General features: G+C 62.0%; 3 protein-coding genes across 5 annotated transcripts; 2 read left to right on the top strand and 1 right to left on the bottom strand.

The window, feature by feature from the left end:
* Nucleotides 1-3,387: 3,387 nt before the first annotated feature.
* Nucleotides 3,388-8,158, bottom strand: REEP6 (receptor accessory protein 6). Of its 2 annotated transcripts, none has more exons than XM_079114885.1 (5): nucleotides 7,919-8,151; nucleotides 5,250-5,343; nucleotides 5,035-5,173; nucleotides 4,671-4,839; nucleotides 3,388-4,112 (listed from the first exon to the last, which is right to left on the bottom strand). In XM_079114885.1, exons 1-5 carry the CDS (start codon nucleotides 8,031-8,033, stop codon nucleotides 4,075-4,077), a joined length of 555 nt encoding a protein of 184 aa, XP_078971011.1. In that variant the 5' UTR covers nucleotides 8,034-8,151; the 3' UTR covers nucleotides 3,388-4,074. The 2 variants fall into 2 exon arrangements, with proteins under 2 accessions (XP_078971011.1, XP_078971010.1); XM_079114884.1 differs by lacking the exon at nucleotides 3,388-4,112 and adding an exon at nucleotides 4,190-4,499 and having other exon boundaries at nucleotides 7,919-8,158.
* Nucleotides 8,159-8,291: 133 nt separating this feature from the next.
* On the top strand, nucleotides 8,292-15,415 carry PCSK4 (proprotein convertase subtilisin/kexin type 4). Its single transcript, XM_079114832.1, is given in 16 exon segments — nucleotides 8,292-9,111; nucleotides 9,374-9,478; nucleotides 11,011-11,103; nucleotides 11,182-11,310; nucleotides 11,407-11,483; nucleotides 11,578-11,666; nucleotides 11,827-11,999; nucleotides 12,071-12,283; nucleotides 12,936-13,036; nucleotides 13,117-13,220; nucleotides 13,290-13,407; nucleotides 13,634-13,813; nucleotides 13,973-14,097; nucleotides 14,344-14,466; nucleotides 14,614-14,832; nucleotides 14,835-15,415. Coding segments are annotated over 16 exon segments (2,214 nt in total). The 5' UTR covers nucleotides 8,292-8,910; the 3' UTR covers nucleotides 14,999-15,415.
* Nucleotides 15,416-16,551: 1,136 nt separating this feature from the next.
* LOC306646299 (UPF0449 protein C19orf25 homolog) lies at nucleotides 16,552-20,191 on the top strand. Of its 2 annotated transcripts, XM_079114904.1 has the most exons (3): nucleotides 16,552-16,890; nucleotides 17,003-17,059; nucleotides 18,261-20,191. In XM_079114904.1, the coding sequence occupies exons 1-3, from the start codon at nucleotides 16,761-16,763 to the stop codon at nucleotides 18,485-18,487; spliced, it is 414 nt and encodes a 137-aa protein (XP_078971030.1). In that variant the 5' UTR covers nucleotides 16,552-16,760; the 3' UTR covers nucleotides 18,488-20,191. The 2 variants fall into 2 exon arrangements, with proteins under 2 accessions (XP_078971030.1, XP_078971031.1); XM_079114905.1 differs by lacking the exon at nucleotides 17,003-17,059.
* Nucleotides 20,192-21,522: the final 1,331 nt, after the last annotated feature.

Below are 21,522 nucleotides of genomic sequence, written 5' to 3'. Positions count from 1 at the left end.
GTGAAGCCTGCCCCGGAGACCAAGTGAAGGGATTTTCCTGGGCACCAGTATTTTAACGGTACTGCAGAATTTCAGCATGGTGAACACACGGGATTTGGACACTTCTATTGTCAATTCTCTGCAGGCAGCACCACCTGTTGCCTGCATGGGCTGGTCACTGCCCAAACCCTGCTCCCCTGTCACCAGGCAGTGTGTGTGGCCCAGGGAGGCCACTTGCCCAAACAGCCACCTCCCAGTCACAGACTCACCTCGTGGGCCAGGTTTGGAGGTGGGCCAGCAGGACCCCACTCACTGCAGGAGGGGCATAAGGTCGACATCTTTGCTTTAAAAACCAATTTGATGGCAGAGCATGGTGCTCACACCTGTCATCCCAGCTGCTCACCTTGATCCCAGCTACTCTGGAGGCTGAGGCAGGAGGATAGTAAGTTCGAGGCCAGCCCCAAAACTTAGTGAGACCCTGCCTCAAAATAAGAAATAAAAAGGGCTGGGGTTCGGGGTGCAACTCAGTGGTGGAGCTTGCCTGGAACATGTGAGGCACTGGGTTCAATCCTCAGCACCACATAAATAAATAAATAAATAAAACAAAGGTATTGTGTCCACCTACAACCCCAAATTTAAAAAGCACACACCAAAAGACACCACTTAATTAAAAATGGTGGGGCTGGGGCTCAGTGCAAAACACCCCTGGGTTCAATTTCTAGCACCGACAATAAATGCATGAATAAATTTAAAAAGAATCGAGAGATGAGACCGACAGTCACATGATGATGGAGGTAGACCTGGGCGATGTAGCTACAAGCCAGGGATGCCTGGAGCCCCAGAGCGGGGAGAGGCAGGGAGGACCCCGCTTAGAGCCCGGGGAGGGAGGCCCTGCACACAGTGGACCTCCAAGCTGGACTCTGGGAAGAGGAGAGGGTAAATGCCTATTGTTTCAAGGTGTCCTGTGTGGTCATTTGGGGCACGGAAGACTCAATCACAACAGCCCCTGACGGGTATGGGCCCATAGGAAACCAGCCCTTCTGTCTACCAAAGGACGTTTCTAGAACATTCTTGGCAGCTGTAGTCACAATAGCCAAAATCTAGGCATGACTCAAGTGTCCCTCAACAGTGGCCCAGGGATGGAGGAATATGGCCAACCTACTACAGGGGACATGAGGAGTCAAGGGCTGCCGCTGTCACCCACTGTGCAGAGCATCAGGGATGCCATGGGGGACCATGGAGGAGGACAGGAACCCCAGGGGTGGAGGAAGAGGTGGGGACTGGGCTGCTGTGGGGTGGGCAGGGTCTGGAGGGCTGGTCATGCTGTGTTAGCGCTGGGTAGAGGGTGGCACCCCGTGTGTTTAATCACTGAGTCCACCGTTTCCTCCTGGAGGGACAGGGCACCTCCTCAACACCTGTGTGCCTGCCCAGGTGGGCGCACCTGGACATCCTCTGAGAAGCAGAGCTAGGTCCTGAGTTGAGAGGTGTGGGGCGGTCCTGGCTCCAGCCTCCTCCCTGGGGTGGTGCCTCACCACATTTTCAAACCTGTGGTCCCTGTCTCTAGTGCCCATGTGGATAAGGATCAGCTAACGACTACTCTGGACCCTCTGTCCTGGGTAGAGAAGCCTGGAGTCCACACTGGGGCACCCTGTCCAGCCTCGGGCTCCTCGCCACTCCCTGCATGCCAGGTCGGGTCCTGCTGCAGGGCCGGGTCTCCTCTCCTGTCTGCTTGTTGGGTCTTCCGACTGCAGAGCAGACCCGGCTGCCTCATGCTGCCTTCCCACCGTCACCCCCGTGACAAGTGTGACATCTCAGGTTTTACCCTGCGAGATCCTCAGGAGCAGGAGCAGTTATTTCTCCAGGTCTCTGCTGTGCCCTCGGCTCCTGAGCTTCAGCAGTTGCTCAGTATTTGTTGGGAGAGGAATGTGTGAACACCTGGGCGCCCGCCCCAGCACCAGGCCCCCACCTGAGAGTGCGGGAAGAGGGCGTGGGCTGTGGGTGGGGTGCAGAGCCATCCCATTTTCGGCGGGTTGCTGGGCCACCAGGTAAGACTGCAGAACGGCATTGCTGTGCTGGGACAGAGACCCAGGGTGCCTGGGACACGCTCGCCCACCGAGAGCAGCTGAGCTCGGAGTTCACAGTCTGCCCGCCTCACCCGTTTCCACCGCAGCTGTGAACAGCTAGAAGCCTGTGAAGCTGCGCTCGGGCAGACCCAGCCAAGGGCAGGCCTGTGAGCCTGGGGAGGCGATCGCGGGCGGCCCAGTGGCCCTGTTGCTCCCGCCTGGTGCCTGGGGCCCCGGGCGCCTTGGGCTCCACGTGCTGTTCTGTGCTCAGGCTTCTGCTTCTAGCTCTGCTTGTTTTGAAATAGGCGACACCTTCCTTTCTCATGGCCTTTGCCTGTTTGTGACCAATCACACTGACTCAAACAGCCCCGCCTGTCATCCCAGCACCCTAGCCACCTGTGAGGCTGGGGCAGGGGATGCAAGTTCAAAGCCAGGCCCAGCCACTCTGCAAGTCCCTTCCTCAAAATAAAAAATACAAAGGACCAGAGGGGCTGGGTCGGGCTCCGTGGGAGAGCACTCGCTGAGCATGGGCAAGGCACTGCTGTGGATTCTCGGCACCACATATAAGGGTCCATTGCCAACTAAGAAATATCATTTCTAAAAGGACTGGGGATGTGGCTCAATGATAAAGTGCCCCTGGGTTCAATGCCCAGAACTGCAGAAAATAAGGCAACCCTGGTCAGAGCCCACTGACGCCTCACACTTCCTGTGAAAGCCTGTGCGCACCAGGCCCTGGGCTCCCTGCTGGGGGGCTTCCCCTCACCCCTGGCCCTGCACTGCCTGTAGTGGGCGTTGCCTGTAGCTAACAGCCCCTCCGCACCTAGACCAGCACGTCCCCACCCGACCCACAGCCCAGGTGGATCTCAAGCCCAGCTCTCTGGCCACCTGGGTAGGGAAGTCCCAGGTGTGCACTCAGCGTCTGGGTGGAGACCCAGGTGCCGGAGCCCCTGCCTGGGCCACTCCCTCCCCACACACCTCACAGCCTCACTCTGTGGGAGTTTCCTGGGGATCCCTCCCGACTAAACCACTGATACTCAAACTTTTTCCACACCTGCTTCTGGGGGACCCCGGCCAGGCCAGAGGCACTGCCTCCTTTCTTTCCTCCGGAGGAATTTTGTTTTTAAATGAAGAGTGTTCACACCGATGCTCCTGACCACAGACCCAGAAGAGAAGGGGAACTCGGGAGGGAATCCTGGGTTCGCACCTGTCTCTGTCCCTTGGAGAGACCTGGAGTGGGAACATTTGCCATCTTGGGTCTGTGTTCTCATCTGTGAAATGGGCTGTCTGCACACTGGGCATTCACCCTGGCAGCCCAACCTGGCCCAGCACAGACGACACCACCAGCTTGGGCCGGGGACTTTATTGTGCACACCTAGTAAGCTGATGTTTCAGCATGTACCCTAGTAGGCCAGGTGTTTCAGGAGCCAGCAGGGTGGGGGACATGGCAGCTGGTGTCTGTGGTGGGGCCAGTTACACGCAATCTCGGAGGCGGACTCAGACGAGCACTCCAGCGAGGACTCGGAGTGGCAGGGGATGGCCAGGTTGGGTGGTGGGTTGGCTTCCTTCTGCTGCCAGCGGCTGCCCTTGGAGGCCGTGTTCCGGGACCCACTGGGCGCCTTGCTGGAGGGCTGCGAGTGGGTGGTGGTGCTACTGGGAGACGGGCCAAGGTATGGCTCCTGGTTGGAGGTGGTGCTGGGACCCTGCCCAGGCCCTGGGGACATGGGGGCCTGCTGGGAGGGCCCTGGGGCAGAGTTGGAGAACCCAGTGCGCTGGGGCTGGATCTTCCTGGGCAGCTGGGAGCCACTAGCAGAGCCAGAGATTGCCTGGCCCTGGGAAACGGAGCTGGGGATGGTCAGGGAGTGAGACTCTGCTGAGGCGGTAGACAGGGGGCTCCCAGTGGGCCCACTGGGGCTGGAGGGGCCCGGGCGGGGCTCCGCCTGGGAGTCCATGGAAGGCTCTGCAGGAAGCTGGGTGCCTGGTGGGCGTCCCTTCTTGCTGTTCGAAGCGTCCGTGCCGGGGCTGGAGGGCTGCTTCACTTGTCCTTCTGCAGCGGGCTCAGGCTTGCCTTGGCTGAGAGGGAGATGGGGACAGCAGTGGGTCCCTCCCGCCCACCACCCCAGGGCTCTGCCCATCCGTGGGGAGGAGGATTTAGTCGCTGGTGCTGGAGTCAGCTCCTCGCAGGGCCAGGCAGCCGCCCCTGGCAGAGACAGTCAAGCACACGCATGCACGCGGTGCGCACTGACTCATGCAGGAGTAGGTGGGCACCAATCTACCAACTGCACAGGTACATGGAGCGCACTCAGGCACACATGCGTGCGCAACACACGCGTGCGCCATGGCATGCACACAGCCCCCACCTGCCCCCTGGGGGTTACCTACAGTTGGCCTCCAGAGCAGCCAGAGGCTCCGCGGCCACCGGGGTGATGCGGGCCCGGCTGCGGGCCAGGGCCTGAAGCACTGGTTCCCGAGAGCGTGCGAGAGAGAGGCAGACTGTGAGAGGGGTCGGCAGAGCTCGGGAGGGCGCAGTGGGGACACCAGAGAGAGAGAGCGGTCCAAGCCAGGAGGGGAGGCAGGCTGGGACCTGGGCTAGAGACTGGCAGGCAGAGGCCTGGGAGCCCGTGCACGCACCGTCCCTGGTTATTCCGGCTGCCGCGTCCAGAGCTCGACCGCTGAGATGGCTCACGGCGCTGTCCACGGCCGCGTGGTGCTTTAGGAACAGTGGACGCACCACGCGATGATACAGAACTAGAGCCCCGTTCCAGGGTCCCGGCGTCATGCAGAACAACAGGAAGGCGCACTGCGGGGCGCCGCAGTCACACTCGTGCCCCAAGAGGCCCGCCCTGGGCACGGCCTGGGCCTCCACCCTCAGACAGCCCCTGGGACAGGCCATGTCCCCAGCACAGCCTGGAGGCAGGGCCCAGCCCCCACAAACCCTAGCCTCTGGGCCGCCCCCTCTGGTCCCGGGATCCCGAGGAGTGGGCGGGGCCCCCACCTTGCCCGCGTAGTAGAAAGGGAACCAGAACAGGAGTAGATCGCTGAAGAACTCCACCAGGCCGAACACAGCGTACACCACCCAGTAGGTGAGCCACAGGGTATCGTCTTCTTTGCTTGGGCTCTCGATGGCTTTGACTCTGCAGGAGGTGCAGAAGGTTGGGGGCCGTTCCAACCCTCCGGGCTCCCCTCCCACAGGGCAGCCAGGGCACTCACGATGCATACGCGGGGTATGCAAATCCGATCAGGTTGCACAGTAGAGATGCCCCGTAGCCGAACAGAAGGTACAAGCCTAGCAGAGTGAGGACTCCTGCAGGGAACATGAACCGAGACGGTGGCACCCAGCCTCCTGGTGCATCCGGCAACCAGCACCTCCTCCAGAGCCCAGGGATGCCTCCGAGGCGCCTGGACCACCTGTGGGGCACTCGTGCACCGCAGAGCCACCCTGAGCTGCAGGTGTTCGACAGCTCAGGGTGTCCTCCCTCGTGGGGCTGTGTGCACCCCAAGGGCAGGCAGGGGCTTGGGCTCTGGACCAGGGTCAATGGTGGGGTGAGCACAGAGCAGCTGCCCAGAGAGCACTGGTTGAGTGAAAAAGTGATCATCTGCAATTTCAAGTGCTTCCTCCCATGTCCTATGGGAGGTGCTGGGAATAAGAAGCCTATGTTTGAATCCAAGTGATGTAAAGAAAAGTGTGAAAGCAAGACCCTCTGTCATGAGGACCTGGTTCCTGGGGAGCTGGGAGAGGGAGTGTCCATGACCTGTGCACACGCTCCACACTGCTGACATGGGCACAGCCGTTCACTGGAGTGGGCGTCCTGGGTCCTGCACAGTGCTGAGCAGCAGCCCTGGCCTCCGCACACTCCAAGACAGGCACCCCAGACATGGCCCCTCTGGGAACCCCAGTCTCCCCAGAGCCGGAAGAGCCCTGCTCCTCTCCCACTGCCTGAGGCAAGGCTCTGCGTGGGAGGCCTCAGCTCCCTACCCACCTGCAAATCGGGGGTGGCCCCTACTGTCCTAGGTGGCTGTGGGCCAGTGGACCCTTACTTCCTACACCTTCTGGCCACCACAACGGAGGTTCAAAGACAAGTGGCGGGGGACAGGAGCTCAGCCTCCATCCTGAACTCAACTCTGAAAAGGACTGTGGCACCTGCCAGGCCCACTATGCCCACTCAGTGCCTGTCCGCCTTATCTCAGTTCTGAGGCCAGGGAGCGGCTTGCTGGGCACAGGAACCTTTGAGCTCCAGAAAAAGCTTGACACCCTCCTCCCTCCTTCCCTGAGGCTGTTATCAGCAGAAAGAGACAGAGGCCACTTCTGGACCAAAGGACAGAGCCCCAGATCACCCCACCCTTCCTCCACCTGCATTAGCCTCTGTCCTCCAAAGCCTGAGGTCAGAGCAGGCACACAGGGGCCTAGAAGGCCATGTGACCTCTAGAGGCCTAGAAGGCCATGTGACCTCCAGGTCACTGCCTCCTCTGAGTTGCCTCATCTGTCGCCCAGGGGCATGGAATTTGGCAATTGGGGGCAGGTGGTGCTCAGTGTTCCCTACATCAGGGTGAGGTGCATGGAGGACAGCACCCCTTCCCTTGGGGAGGGGGAGCTCTCTCAGGGCATCCTGCTCCTAAATCCCCTTTAAACCTGCAGCCTCAGCAATGGAAGGATGACCTTGGGCATCAGGGTTGCGAGGGGGGCAGGGTCCCAGAGATCAGCAACAGATGGGATGGGGGCAGGGAGGTGTCCTCCCACACAGTCCCTCTCTCCCTGAGCCTCGGTTTCCTCCCTGATGATACCCAGCCTCTACCCCACCTCCCTTCAGGTGCTCTATGACCTAAATCCCCCACCCACTGGGACTAGGGATGTGGAAAGCCAGGGTAGAGGCCAGGACCTGTACTGGGGGCAGCACAGCACACACATGCCACCTGGCTGAATTGCTGGGGTGCAGGGCTGGGCACTGGGGGGGCATCCAGAGTCTGGGCAAAGATTTCAGACCCTCCTAGAGCTGCCTGCATGGGAATCCTCCAGTGAGTGGGAAAGTGAGAGGAAGGGGACTCCCAGGATCTGCCCACAAAAGGTGATCCAGGAACGTGGCGCAGCCCTTCATGCAGAGGCCCCCCAGACCCAGACAAATGTCCTCGGGGATCATGGGGGAGACTTTCGGAAAAGGGAGTGAGCCTCTGAGTATTGGGGGAGGGAGGCATTTAAGGAGCACCAGACAGGTTCGGAAAGGGACAATGGAACCGGAACAGATATACAATTGGGTGCTTGGATTCTCCCTGCCCCAGGGACACATCACAGCTGTCAAAGAACCCAACTCAACACAGAAGGACACACACTGGTGAAAAGTCACTGAATGGGGGTAGGGGAAGAAGAGTTCCAAGAGGAGGTTACTGGCAGCCTCCCTGGAGGGACCATTGTCCTGATGGCCTGGGCCGCCCCTGGGACAAACGGGAAGACGTCTCCACACGCTGCCAGGCTCGGAGCGCTCGGGAAGGCATTGGGAAGACACACAGATCATTGCCATCAGGACCACCCGCACCAGGTGGGCAACTGGAAGAACTGGACTCAGCCTGGCAGGCGTCCAAGGCCCTGATGAAGGGGGCAGAGAACTGCGGGGACCGCGGCTGCAGGAGAGCATTGCAGGAGTCAAGAGTTGCCCTCACCCAAGGTCTCAGGGCGGTCGCAGGGCAGGGGCTGCGGGCGGACCCGAGATCCGTATTCAGGACCCTCTCCCTCCCCCAGAATCTGGGTCTCTAAGCTGAGCAGCGGGGCGCGCGCTCCTCCCGGACCGGACCTCGTAGCCGGGGCCAGGCGCAGATGCGTCAGGTCTCGGTGCCCAGAGATTCAGTGTGCCCGTCGGTGCAAAGGGGCAAGCGCCCCGACGGCTCACCCGCGGCCAGATACCGCTTCTCGACACCGGTCTTGGCTTCGAGCGCTCCGAGCGCTTCGGTGGCAAAGTTCTTCTGTTCCAGAAAGCGCTCGAAGCGCTGGCGCAGGCCGTCCATGGCACCGGCGGGTCCGGGGCTGGCAGCTGGAGCTCGAGCTTGCCTGCTGCCCAGCGCACCGGCCCCGCCGAGCGCGAGCCGCCTTGCCCCCGCTAGGGCTGCCCGGGTCCGCCCCCAGGCTGCTGGTTTCCTCCCCCGTCCCGGGCTCCGCCCCTGTCCCCCCACTCCGGCCAATGGGAGGGCAGGGCGGACAAAGGAGGTGGGGCCTGCCCCCTCTCCTCCGCCGCATTGCCCTCTGGCGGGAGGAGGGCAGAGCGGAAAGGAGGCGGCCGTGAGGGGGCGGGGCGCGGCGACGGAGAGTGCTGATTGGCCGAGCAGGAGTGGGACGTAGCTGATTGGAGAGGTGGCGTCAGGGCCGGGGATTATTGGCTGCACCTTTGAGGAGGGTGGAGCTGGGAGGCCAGAGACAGGCCAGAGGTGATTGGTGAGGCCGGTCAGGGGCGGGGCCGAGTAGAGAGCAGGCGGGGTAAGCTCGGGGATAGGGCGGGGCCAAAAGAGGAGGCGGGACTTACCCAAAGAAACAGTTTTGGTTGGAGCGGACGGAAGACCGCTGATTTCGAGGAAGTGGATGGGGCCAAATAAAGGGCAGTTTCCCCTTCCCCTAAGCAACAATGAACCTGCTCCTCGGGGCCAGAGTTGGGTCCGTGTACAAATGAGGAAACTGAGGCTCCTGAGGGCTTAGGTCTGTGGACACGCGTGCCCTCCTACGGCTTCTGTCGCATCTTCCCGCCCCACTTGGGGGAACCGCAAGGCCCCCTGGGAGTTGAAGCCCTCGGGTTGCTATGGCGCCGGGGGTCCGGCGGGCGCCGGGCCGACTCGGCGGTTTGGCCAGAGGGAGGCGCTTTCCGGAGGCCCCGCCCTCGGTCCCGCCCCCGCCATGCGGCCCGCCCCGACTGCGCTCTGGCTGCGCCTGGCCTGGGCTCTGGCCCTGAGCCTGGGCTTGGTCCGCCCCCTGGCTGTGGCCTGGGCCACGACCCCAGCCCCCATCTACGTCGGCAGCTGGGCGGTGCGGGTGACACAGGGTTACCGGGAGGTCGAGCGCCTGGCACGCAAATTCGGCTTCGTCAACCTGGGGCAGGTGGGTGGGACCCGGCTGGATGGGAGGTGTGAGGCTGGACGACCCCAGACCCCAACAAATAGGACCGGGTCCCCAAGGCCCAGCAAATATCAAGAACCCCCAGCCCACCTCTCCCACGGCCACCTGTAGATTCTGGACTCCCAGAAGCTCCCACTTGGGCCCCTGGCAGGGAGCATGCAAGCAAGGGGGCCAGCCTCGTTGGGGTGGGAGTGGCTCCATCAGGGAGCGAGTCCCCCCAGTGCGGCTGCTGGCACACTTTCAGATCTTCCCTGAGGGGCAGTACTTCCACCTGCGACACCGGGGTGTGGCCCAGCAGTCCCTGACTCCTCACTGGGGCCACCGCCTCCGCCTGAAGAAAGACCCCAAGGTGAGTCTGGTCTGGAGGCTACTTCTCTTGGGCTCAGCCACCTGGGGGCCAACCAGCTGCCTTCTATTATTCTTGTGGTTGCTGTGGTGGCCGTGTGGCCTTCAAAAAGTCACAGACGCTAGGCAACTCGGTTTCCATTCAGTTCCCACAGTGAGGACCAGATGAGGATGTATACATGAGCATGCCACCCACCAGGACCTGGCACAGAGTGGGCACTTATTGCCACTCCCCCTTCCTTCCTGAAAAATGAAGGGCCCCAAATGCTTTGATAAGGAGGCATGGATAAAGCCCTTCCCTGTTCCCCAGCTCAAGATGCAGCCATGGGAACTGGCCCATTTGGCCAGCAGGAAAACAGCTGCAGAATAGGAAGCCAAAGATACCCAATGAATCTGGGTGCTCAATGAGGTATCTGGTCTAGATCAGTCCGTACCCCATCAAGAAAAGATCTCAAAGCCCAGTGTGGTGGTATAGGCCTGTAATGCCAGCAGCTTGGGAGGCTGAGACAGGAGGATCACAAGTTCAAAGGGGCCTCAACAACTTAGCAAGGCCCTAAGCAACTCAGTGAGACCCTGACTCAAAATAAGCATAAAAAGGTCTGGAGATGAGACTCAGTGGTTGAGCACCCCTGGGTTCAAACCTGGTACCAAAAGAAAGAGAGCGAGAGAGAAAGAGAAAATAAAAGGTCTCAAGTGCTACGATGAGGGATGAGGACGGATTCTGGAAAGCCCTGGGGAGCTATGAAGGGGCATGGGCTGCACTGGAGGGCTGCTTGCCCATAGCATTGGGGACTGAGAGAAGGGACCTGTACATAGTTTGCAGAAGAGCAGGCAGGGCTGGCAGATGGGCTGGATGTAAAGGAGAGAGAAATCAGGGCCAGTTCCCAAATCTGGAGCTGAGCAACCCAGACAGAGACGGCTCAGGTCACTGAGAGGCAGGCTGGGAATATGAGCTGCGTTGGGCGGGGAGTACCAAGAAGGTAAGAAGCAGGGAGGGCAAAGGCTGAGTAAGTCCTGATGAGCAGAGTGGCCTGTGCACAGGTCCTGCAGTGGAGATGGATTTGCAGGCTCTTGGAACAAGAAGGGGTCCACTGTTAGTGAGTAGTGAGGAGGCTTGTGGTTGGCTAGGCAGATAGGGCCTTGTGGGCAGTGGACAGGGCAATGGAGAACCAGGGAAGAAGTGGGTGTGGTCCTCTGGGGACCTTCTGGATGGAGAGGTAAAAGTGGCTGGTTTTGGAAGTAATGCTGAGAGAGTCGAGAGGACCTAGACACCAGGGTAGAGATCAGAGAGGGAGGAAGAAGCAGCACTGGGACCAGAGGAGCCCACTCATACGCAGCTTTGGCCGTGGGTCTGTGGGACCCAAGAACAGGTGCTCTGAGAACTTTGGACAGATTGAGGAATGTGGGTACCCCGAAGAGCAGCAGCCCCAGCAAACATAGGAGGGCCTCCTAAGAGGCCCACAGTCCTCGGGCTGCCCTCCCACACCCGTAAGGGCCCAGGGACCAGCACGGATGGCCAGCGTGTGCTCCTTGCAGGTGCAGTGGTTCGAGCAGCAGACGCTGCAGCGGCGATTTAAGCGCTCCTTTGCAGAGCCCAGGGACCCCTGGTTCTCCAAGCAGTGGTACATGGTGAGCAGCTGGGCTGGGCAGGTGGGCAGGCAGGGCCAGCCAGAGCCCCACTGACCCAGGGACCCCTGCCCCATGCAGAATAACAAGGTGCAGCCAGACCTGAACATCCTGCAGGTCTGGAGCCAGGGCCTGACTGGCCAGGGGGTCGTGGTCTCCATCCTGGACGATGGCATCGAGAAGGACCACCCAGATCTCTGGGCCAATTATGTGAGACCCTGGTTGGCTGGGCGGGGGATGCCCCAGGTTCAAGGCTGGCCCCACCCGGGGATGCCTCAGACCCCTCCTGTCCCCACCTGCCTCCAGGACCCCCTGGCCAGCTACGACTTCAACGACTACGACCCGGATCCTCAGCCTCGCTACACTCCCAGTGATGAGAACCGGTGGGTGAGCCCTGGTTCCGCGGGTGGGAGGGGACCCCACGTCCTTCAGGGCCGGGTGGGCGGTGATGGGTGCACTTCTTGGCCCTGGCACCAGGCACGGGACGCGCTGTGCTGGGGAGGTGGCCGCAATAGCAAACAACCACTTCTGCGGGGCGGGTGTGGCCTTCAATGCCCGGATTGGAGGTAAGCAGGCTCCCCTAGAAGCACAGGCCAGGACAGAGGGTGGAGGGGTGATGGCCCACTGGCCCCGATCTGGGAGGAAGGCCCTGCCCTCCGCCGTGCAGTGCGGGGAGCGCCTGGCAGGCAGGGCGGCTGGTGGAGAGGCCCACGCCCCGCCCACCAGGCGTGCGCATGCTGGACGGCACCATCACGGACGTCGTGGAGGCCCGGTCCCTGAGCCTGCAGCCTCAGCACATCCACATCTACAGCGCCAGCTGGGGCCCCGAGGACGACGGCCGCACCGTGGACGGCCCAGGCATCCTCACTAGGGAGGCCTTCCGCCTGGGGGTCACCAAGGTGAGCAGGGGCCCGCCCCGCGAGGGTCAGGCCCAGACGCCAGGCAGATGCCCGCCCATGCCTCTCCACAGGGCCGCGGCGGGCTGGGCACACTCTTCGTCTGGGCCTCGGGAAACGGCGGCCTGCACTACGACAACTGCAACTGCGACGGCTACACCAACAGCATCCACACACTGTCCGTGGGCAGCACCACCCGGCAGGGCCGCGTGCCCTGGTACAGCGAGGCCTGTGCCTCCACGCTCACCACCACCTACAGCAGCGGGGTGGTCACTGACCCCCAGATCGTGAGTGCGGAGCCCTTCTCCTGACACCCCCTCCCCTCCCCCGCCGCAGGGGCTCCTGTAGGCCCCTTGGCTCTGAGGACAGCCAGCTGCAGCGCTGGCTGCCTTGCACCCTGTCCACCCTGGAGCCACCAGGATGCCTCCCCCAGCAGCCTCCCTGCAGGTGCTTCCCGCTCCACCCTGGGCTGCTGCCTCTGGGAAGCCCTTCCCACACCTCCCTCAGGCACCAGGCCCTGCCAGTGCACAGGGCTCCTGAGGCTGGAACCCAGGTCCCCTGCTCGCGCCCCTGGCCACCCTCCCTGTGGCCCAAGCAGGGCCCACGTCCTGGGTGTGCTGCCCTGCTTCCTGAGCCTGGCATACTGGTCTGACCTCGTGTCTCAAAGACCCTGGCATGTTCCTGTCTTTCGTTTTCCTTTCTGCAGTGCTGGGATGGAACATAGGCCTCACACATTCAGGGAAGCGCTCTGTTCCCAGATCTTTAATTTTGAGTCAGGGCCTTGCTAAGTTGCCCAGGCTGGCCTTGAACTCATGATCCTCCTGCCTCAACCTCTGGAGCTGCTGGGATGACAGACCTGGCCACCTGACAGTTCTTGGTACTTGTGAACACAGGCTGTGCCCTCACCGTGCACTGCCCAAATCCACCCCCTGCCCCTAGGTCACCACGGATCTGCACCACCAGTGCACAGACAGGCACACTGGCACCTCAGCCTCTGCCCCGCTGGCCGCAGGCATGATTGCCCTGGCTCTGGAGGCCAAGTAGGTGACTATGGAGGCCCCGCCTGCCACCTTCAGCCTGCAGGCGCGGCACCCCACTCACTGCCCTTGTCCACCTGCAGCCCATTTCTGACCTGGAGGGACATGCAGCACCTGGTGGTCCGAGCGTCCAGACCAGCGCAGCTGCAGGCCGAAGACTGGAGGATCAATGGTGTGGGGCGCCAAGGTGCGACAGGGCCACACAGGGCGGGAGTGCGGGGCCCACAGGGTGAGTGACAGCCACCTCTCCACACAGTGAGCCACCACTACGGCTACGGGCTGCTGGACGCCGGGCTGCTGGTGGACATGGCTCGCACCTGGCTGCCCACACAGCCCCAGAAGAAATGTGCCATCCTGGTTGTGCATGTCCCCACGTGAGGGAGGCCACTTCTCGGCCCTGCACACTGTGCACACCTCCCCCACCCCCCTCCCCCCATCACCACCCAGAGAGGGGGAGCCCCCAAGGGAGGCAAGCCCTAAGGCCTCAGTTTACCCATTTGTAAAACGAGAGGGTGGGCCCCATGACCTTTGAGCCCAGATCCCTCCTGCTGGCTGGCCACCCCACGGTGGACCAACTGCAGGGTCCTCGGCCTCCTGCAGCCCCATCCTGCCTCGGATGCACGTGAAGAAGGAAGTGTCTGCCTGTGCTGGCCATCACAACTACATCCGCTCCCTGGAGCACGTGCAAGTGCAGCTGTCCCTGTCCTACAGCCGCCGCGGGGACCTGGAGATCTCCCTGACCAGCCCCATGGGTACCCGCTCCACACTCGTGGCCATCAGGTGTGCACCCGCCCCACCCCAGGGCCTGGGGGCAGCTCTGCTCGCCTCCAGAGCGTCTTCACAGTGAGGCGCCTGGTGGCACAGTCCCATGCCCTGGCCCTGTGGCCATGAGCCCTCCTGAAAGGCTGGCCCCTTGGCTCCCCGCCCACCCCTGCCCAGGCCTTTGGATGTCAGCCGCCAAGGCTACAACAACTGGATCTTCATGTCCACCCACTTCTGGGACGAGAACCCTCGGGGCTTGTGGACCCTGGGCCTGGAGAACAAGGGCTACTATTTCAACACTGGTGAGAGCCAGGGCTGAGGCTGGGGGCTGCACTACCCAACCCCCCCAGGCCAAGGGCTCCAGACCCACCTCAGTTACCCCACTGCTACAGGGGCACCCGGGGTCTCCCTGGAGAGGCCACAAGCACAGGCATATCCGGGGCCTTACCTGGGGGAGGTGGGGTCCAGGCACTGGGCTGTGTGGTCTGGGCTCTGGGTGCAGCCCGACGCCCTCTCCCCATCCCCATGCCTCCTTGACCCCTGCCCAGGGATGCTATACCGCTACACGCTGCTGCTCTACGGGACAGCTGAGGACATGATGGAGCGGCCCTCAGACCCCCAGGTGACCAGCAGCGCGTGTGTGCAGCGGGACACGGAGGGGCTGTGCCAGGGTGAGTGGTCAGCACTGCGTGGTCCACGTGCTGGGAGGCGGCTGCAGGAGCGGGCAGTGTGCGTGTGCGGCCCAGGGAGGGCTGGCGGCAGGTGGGCCCACGTGGCAGGCAGCAGCCTCACGCCTCCGCGTCTGTGTCCCTCAGCAGAATGTGACGGCCCTGCCTACATCCTGGGCCACCTCTGCCTCCCCCACTGCCCGCCCAGGTACTTCAACAGCACCCAGCAGGCGGTGACCGCGGGGCCTGCCCTCCGCGTGTGCGACCGCTGCCACGCCTCCTGCTACACCTGCCGAGGCAGCTCTGCACATGACTGCACCACCTGCCCCCCGCCCCGCACGCTGGACGAGCACCAGGGCTCCTGCTCAGGGACGCCATCCCTAGTGGCCACCAGCAGCCCGTGGCCACCGCCTGCTCCGGCTGTTGCTGCCGCTGCCAGGCCCAAGCCATGGTGTTGGTCCTGTTGACCATGGCCCTGAGCGTCTCCTCCTCTGCAGCACCAAGGGCTGCCCACTGTGGGCCGGGCTCCCGATGACCGGCCTCGCCAGCCACCACCCCAGCGCCAGCTGCTGCTGAAACCTGGGACATCTGACTTGGAGCACGGAAAGCCACCTCCGCCTGGGCCCAAATGGGCACGGCTGCCCTGCCCCGGAGAGCCTTGGCTGGCCACCCGCAGCCACAGGCCGGGGCATGGGCTGCGGGGAACCTCGTGGCCTGGACCGAGCGGCCCCGCGCGAAAGAGAGAGAGAAGTCTTGGCACAGATGTGGGGTGGGGTGGGGTGAGCAGAGTCAGACCACAGCCACCAGTGCCCTGCTGCCCCGTCCAGGCAGTCTTGAGCACCAGGTTCAGCCTCCTGAGTTTGCAAATAAAGGTTGAGTCAAGGTGCCAGGCCTGTGGCGTCCTTTGGGGCGGGGCGGGCCTAAGGCGCACCTGCCAGTCTCAGGCTGGGGTCCTCCCAGGGGACGGATTCAAGCTCGGGAACTCAAGACGCAGGGGCGGGATTCAAGCTCGGGAACTAGGCCACTGCAGCCCACACTCCTCCCAGCCCTCCCTCACTGCCACACTGGAGCACCAACTGGAGCACCACACTGGAGCACCAGATGAACAGCTGTGTGCCTCCGCCCCAGCATCTCAGTCCCAGGGCAGACACGAGAACACACCAACGCTGGCACCGCCTCTCAGGCTCCCAACAGCACTGTTCCCAAGAAGTGGAACAGCTTTGCCGTGGGTTGATGGACAAGCCAGGTCTGTCTACCTGGAGCGTCCCTCAGCCAGGGCTCAGCCAGGGCAGGAGCGAGGTGACACAGCTGAGAGCGGGTGCTCAGTGAGAACCAGACACACAAGGCCACAGTGTGTGACCCAGTGATGGGGGTCCAGAGACCAGATGTGAATCGTGGGGCCCAGGGGCCAGGCTGCGGAGTGGGTGACTGCTCACAGGGAAGGGCTTCCTTCTGAGGTGATAGAATGTTCTGGAAGCAGACAGTGGTGGTGACCGCTGTGAATTAAAAAAAAAAAAAAAAGGCACCCAAACCATTGAATTAGAACCACTGCAAAACTTTAGGCGAGTGAACTTCATGGTGTATAAATTACATCCCAATAAAGCTATTTAAACACAAGATCCACCCTCTGCTCTTTTTGCTGTCCAAGCCCAGCTGTGGAGGAGGGACCGGACCACCCTCTGTTACCCAACCCAGGTAGGGAGGAGTTTTAAAAATGTGAGGCCAGTCAGACAGGAGGCACAAGCCTGGCATTCCAGTGGCTCAGGAGGCTGGGACAGGAGGATTGCAAGTTCGAGGCCAGCTTGGGCAATTTAGGAGACCCAGGCTCACAAAGGACTGGGGATATGGCTCCGTGATACATTGGCCCTGGGTTCTATCCCCATTAACACAGACATAAACCCGAGCTGCGGCTGACCTGCCACCCAGCGGGGGAAACTAAACTCGAACTCACTCCCACCCTTTACTTTCCAGGCCCGGCGGGTCCAGGCGCTCCTAGGGTGCCGCCCCTTTAAGAGAGGGTGGGGTCTCGCAGAGAGCCGGAGCGCGAGGAGACCGGAAGCGCGCGTCACGTGTCGGGCCGACCGGAGCTCCGACCGGAAGCGGAAGTTGTGGCGGTCGAGGCGGCTCCGGCGCTTGCGGGAGCGTTCCCGGGCGGCCCCGAGGTTGGCGGCCGGGGTCTAGCCGAACCCTGAAGCCCCGGGCCTCGGCGTCGGACGAAGGGAAGGCCAGAGCTCGGCGGCCCGCGCCCAGCGAGAGGTGGACGCCCGGGTCAGTGCTCCCTTCTCCCGCCTCCAGGCATGGGCTCCAAGGCCAAGAAGCGCGTGGTGCTGCCCACCCGCCCAGCGCCCCCCACGGTGGAGCAGATCCTGGAGGACGTGCGAGGAGCGCGGGCCCAGGACCCCGTTTTCACCGCGCTGGCCCCGGAAGGTAGAAAGAGCGAACGGGGGAGGGACAGCCCCTGACCCCAGCGGTGGAGGCGGGTCTGGCCCGGTCTTGTCCTTGTCCCTCTGCTCGTTCGTAGAGTGGGTGCATTCTCCAGGTGTCCAAGACCGCGAACCAGGCCTGCAGCCAAGCTGCCCGCCCGCTGCCTGTTCGGGTAAGGCCAGGGAGCTAAGAAAGAATCCCCCCGCTTTCTTTTTTTCTGGCTGGGGATGGACCCCAAGGCCTTTTTGCACCCTAGGGAGACGCTCTACCACTGAGCCACATCCCAGACCACGCGTTTCAGTAAGAGCATAGTTTAAGGTACATGAAGGTGATGCGAAAGCATTTTCAGTGTTCATAAATAAAAGTTTGGGTACCCAGCCAGTTTTCCACGCCTGGGCCAGTGGCTGCTCTCACGTAGACAGGCAGGAAGTGGGAACAGATCTACAGAACTTTGGGGCACTCCTCGTGCCTGCACCCCTGTCATCCCAGCAACTCAGGAGGCTGAAGTGGGAGGGTGGCAAGGTCCAGGCCAACCCTGGCAATTTAGTGTGACCCTGCCTCAAAATAGAAAGGACTGGGGGTGCAGTCCAGTGGAAGTCCCTTGCCTAGCATATACAAGGCCCTGGGTTCCATCCCAGCATACACACAAAAAAGTCATGGGATGAGGTGGACCACATTCAGTGGGCTCACTGGAGAGAAAGGGCATCTTCTGCTGGGCTCATCCCTGTTTGCATCTGACCTTCCCTGCTTATTGTCCAAGACGCTGGTGAAAAAGTGATTTGTAACCAAACACTAGTGTTCCCTGGCCCGTACTGGGCGACGGAGCTGGAATCCAGATGGGTACTGGGCAGGACAGATGAAGGTCAGGAAGGAGTGGAGTTCTTCAGCCCTGCAGCCATGCTTTGCACCTCCTGGGAGCAGGGAGTTTATGTGCTGTTTATGTGAGGTGCCGTGGGAGATGGGCCTCCACATCCTCAGTTCCAGAAGCACTGGGCCCTGTGGCTGCAGGAGCTGGAGGGACAAAAGCAGTCCGAGGGCAGAAATGGGAGCCACCAGGGAGCCCCACCCCGCTGCCTGGGTTGAGCTCTTCCTGTGGCTCTGTCCCCTGACCTCATCTTTTGCCAAGGGGTAAGCCAAGAGGTCTCTCCCAACCAGGAAGGGAGCCAGTAGCTCTGCGCCCTCCTGCCTGGGACACCTGCGTCTGCCAGCTGCGTGGCCTTGAAGCGCTGTGGTTTTAGAAAGACCCTGCACTGCAGTCTGTCTGTTGAAGGTGCAGACCCCCACACGCAGGCTGCCCTGTGCGAGGAGGCTCACAGGCACCAGCCTGTGGTTTGGGGCTCCCTGGTGAGTGAGGCTTCTGTGTCCATCCCCAGACCCACCAGGCCCCTCCAGGAGGACTGAAGACTCTGATGATCAGCGAGAGCAGCTCTACCAGCAGAGCCGGGCCTATGTGACCACAAACGAGCGGCTGCGGCAGGCTGGGGATGAGCTGAGGCAGAAGTGTGAGGACCTCCAGTTAGCTGGACAGGAGCTGGAGCAGGACATCAGCCAGGTGACCTGGGCAGCACTTCCAGGGACCTCAGCCACCTCCTCGAGCTAACCAGGGCCTGCAGGTCTGGGGCAGCACTTGATGCCACCCACTTCTGGCTCCTCTCCAGGGACCTGAGCACCCCAGGTTGGCATTCCATGAGGGCCCAGCACCTGTGGCCAGCCATGCTTTTCTCCTTCACTCTGGCAACAAGAGGTCATGGTGTCTTCCCCTGACGCTGGGCTGGTGGGACCCACTCAGTGGTCTTGGCTCTATCTGGACAGAGGATGGAGAGGTTGGATGCTCTCTGGGGTTCTGTCCCCTCCACTCACAGTGGCCCCTGGTCAGAGATGAACCTCTGGGGCAGTGGCACCTCCTCACTCCCCCAGGGCAGGGGAGTGTGCTCAGGGCACTGTGAACCTGGTTTCAGGTATGCGTGCTCCCCAGGAAGGGCTGGTCCATCTGTTCACCTGGGTCCAGGTGCCTGGCCAGAGCTCAGGGTGCAGGACTGACCTGTTGACTGTGTAGCTCAGCCAGATGGGCTCCTGCCCTGCATCACGTGGCCCGAGGGCCAGCCTGAGTTTCTGGTCCACCTCCTTCCCATCTGGAAGCTCCTGCCACAGACCACAGTGATCGTCACAACTACCCTGGGCCGCTGAGGTCACTGGCCCCAAGAGAGAATCCCTGAGACTAGCCACACTTGGACTGTGTCCCTGTGGTCAAGGGAATTTTTCTGGCCATTCCACTGCCCAGAGCCTGGTTGGGGTCTTCAGGCCCTGTGCCCCATCCTCGTGGCCCTGTCTTCTGGGGGCTGTGGAGGCTGGGTAGGAGAATCTTGAAAGGGATGTTCATTCTGAACAAACAGGCAGAGACCAGAGGAACCTGGGCCTTGGAGAGGTGCAGAGCCAGCCCCAGCCTCCCCACCCGGCCCCAAGGATGAAATCCCCTCTGCCGCTGACTGGCTGCCCACATGGTGCCTCTGAGCCACTGCTGCCCAGGGACCACGCCAACTCGGGGGTGCACACAGACATCCTCAGGGGGTCCTGTTTCGGGTTCTGAGTGTGGCGCCATCACAGTCCTGCAGGGTGGCTGGAATCACTGCTCCGTGCCCCTCTCCGCCCTGCACACAGTTCCCCAGCAGACAGGCTCTTTCCTGAACATCAGGGGTTTCCCCCTGTAAAGGGTTACTGCTTAAGCCAAAGAGACTTCCTAACGAGAGACGACCTGGTGGGGCCCAGACTAAGCCTTTGGGGTCTTCTCACGGGTCACCTACCCCAAAGCTTTGCTGCTTGGCCCACTGGGAGTGGAGGTCTGGTCCTGATTCCCACCATCCCTTCCCACACACCTCTGCCTAGCCTTAGGCTGGCCTTGGCATGTAGGCCAGCCCAGCACCTTCCAAGGTGCTGGTTCTGCATGTAGTACTGTTTGCTGTGATGGCCCTGTCCCACCATAGCCTGCCCAGACCCCTGCCCTGCCTCACACTGGGGCTGTAGCCAGGAATTGACATCCAGAAACGAAGGCCCAGGTGAGCCAGCTGCTGGGGAGCTGTCTCCATGGGACCAAGGCAGTCCGCCAGCCCTTCCCTAGCCTGGAATAATCACCCTCACGCGTTGGTCCAGCTTCCAGGACCCGACTGGAGGTGTCCACTCAGCACGCGGGGCCCTCCTGTGGTTGACCCAGAAAGCCCACCCCGCCTCACCCCGTCCTGGGCACAGGAGCCAGGGCAGCTGAGGGCAACTCAACAGCACAGTTTATTAAAGGTGCAGAGAAGCAGAAGCCAGGTGGGGCACTGTCTTTCTGTCAGACAAATGGCTTCACCTGTGGGTGGGCAGGGTCAGGCTGAGCTATTTACACATGCGGAACGCTGTGCCAGCCTGCCGCTAGGATCAGGGCTGGCCAGCTGCGGGTTGCGGGAGCGAGGTGGAGATGAGGTAACGGTGACATCTGGTTCAGCACCCAGTGGTGGTCATCACCCTCCAGCTGCGGGCCCCTGTCTTCAGTTCCCTGGGGCTGGCCTGGGTGATTGTCCATGCCATCAGCTGCCCTCCTGGAAGCCGTGCTGTGTGCTGGTTCTTGCTCCCACCTCCTGCCTGGACAGAAGGTTGCCCTGTGGCTATCCCCCCCTCTGAAGGGGACAAAGAAGGCAAAGGTGGCCTCTTGGTAGGGGACCCAGCAGGAAGTAGTGGCTGGCAAGAGCACATGGCCCCTTGTGAGCCAGCTGCCATGGGAGCTCTGTCCGGGCTGGGAGCAGCACTAGGTGCCCCCATCACAGTAGCCACTCTGCGCCCCTGAGAGGTAGCTCTGGGAGTCTCCCCAGGGCCCATGTGGAGAGACTGAGGCACACGTGGCGCGGGTGGCGCCCGGGGTCTCACAGTGCATGGTAGCCCCGGGGCTTCACCTCAGGTCTCCAGGGACCCTAGCCTTTCAGCTGGGCAGGCTGAGGTCTGTCCATCGCTGTCTGCTCACCACTAGGCCGTGTTGGGGCACAGCTGGCCTGTGGCAGGTGTGAGTGAGCAAGCAGGACAGGCAGAGCGAGGGTCCCCTCCCTCCCTAGGCCAGCGCACTCTTGAGACTTGCCTCGGCCTGGCCTGGCCTGGCCGGCAGTGCCTCCAGCTCCTGGGGCTGGCGCTCCACCTTGAGGGTTCAGGGGTGTGGCCATCCTGCCCGAAAGCCCGTGTGGGGGCGGATGGTGTCTGCCAGCTCCATGTGCCCCCCAGCTGGGGACTGGACGAGAAGGGGTCCTGGTGCCCTCAGAGTGCGTCCCACCGGCTCTCCAAGCCCTCCCTGCAGAAGGGACTTGGAATCAGCCTGTGGGACAGCACCTACCCTGGGAGCCGCTGCCGCAGGTGCTGCAGCCGCAGATCCTTTGGCAAAGAGCAGCTTCTTAGAGTCAAGGTCCTGCAGGAAAGAGGTCGCTGGCTCTCTTTGCAGGAAGATGCCCCAAGCTGATGGAATGCAGCCCCCTTGGTGCCTCTGCACAAACTGACCCAGGAGAGACTGCGCAGGTCTCCTGAGACCGGTCTCCTGGGGGACTCTGTTAGCTTCTCTCTGAACACCAGGCAGCTGGGGCTGAATGGAGCAGCTTTGGACGCCCAGACTCCCTGTCT

This window comes from Sciurus vulgaris (assembly GCF_902686455.1).
Source record: "Sciurus vulgaris genome assembly, chromosome: 16".
Classification (NCBI taxonomy): domain Eukaryota; kingdom Metazoa; phylum Chordata; class Mammalia; order Rodentia; family Sciuridae; genus Sciurus; species Sciurus vulgaris.
This window is presented reverse-complemented; position numbering and strand designations above follow the sequence as displayed.

Coding starts and splice junctions, on each gene's coding strand:
- LOC306646299 (XM_079114904.1), top strand. CDS start 16,761: ATGGGCTCCAAGGCCAAGAAGCGCGTGGTGCTGCCCACCCGCCCAGCG. Junction 16,891..17,002: donor CACCGCGCTGGCCCCGGAAG/GTAGAAAGAGCG, acceptor TGCATTCTCCAG/GTGTCCAAGACCGCGAACCA. Junction 17,060..18,260: donor CCCGCCCGCTGCCTGTTCGG/GTAAGGCCAGGG, acceptor GTCCATCCCCAG/ACCCACCAGGCCCCTCCAGG.
- REEP6 (XM_079114884.1), bottom strand. CDS start 8,033: ATGGACGGCCTGCGCCAGCGCTTCGAGCGCTTTCTGGAACAGAAGAAC. Junction 5,344..7,918: donor GAAGCGGTATCTGGCCGCGG/GTGAGCCGTCGG, acceptor TGTTCCCTGCAG/GAGTCCTCACTCTGCTAGGC. Junction 4,500..4,670: donor AGCCGGAATAACCAGGGACG/GTGCGTGCACGG, acceptor CTCGGGAACCAG/TGCTTCAGGCCCTGGCCCGC.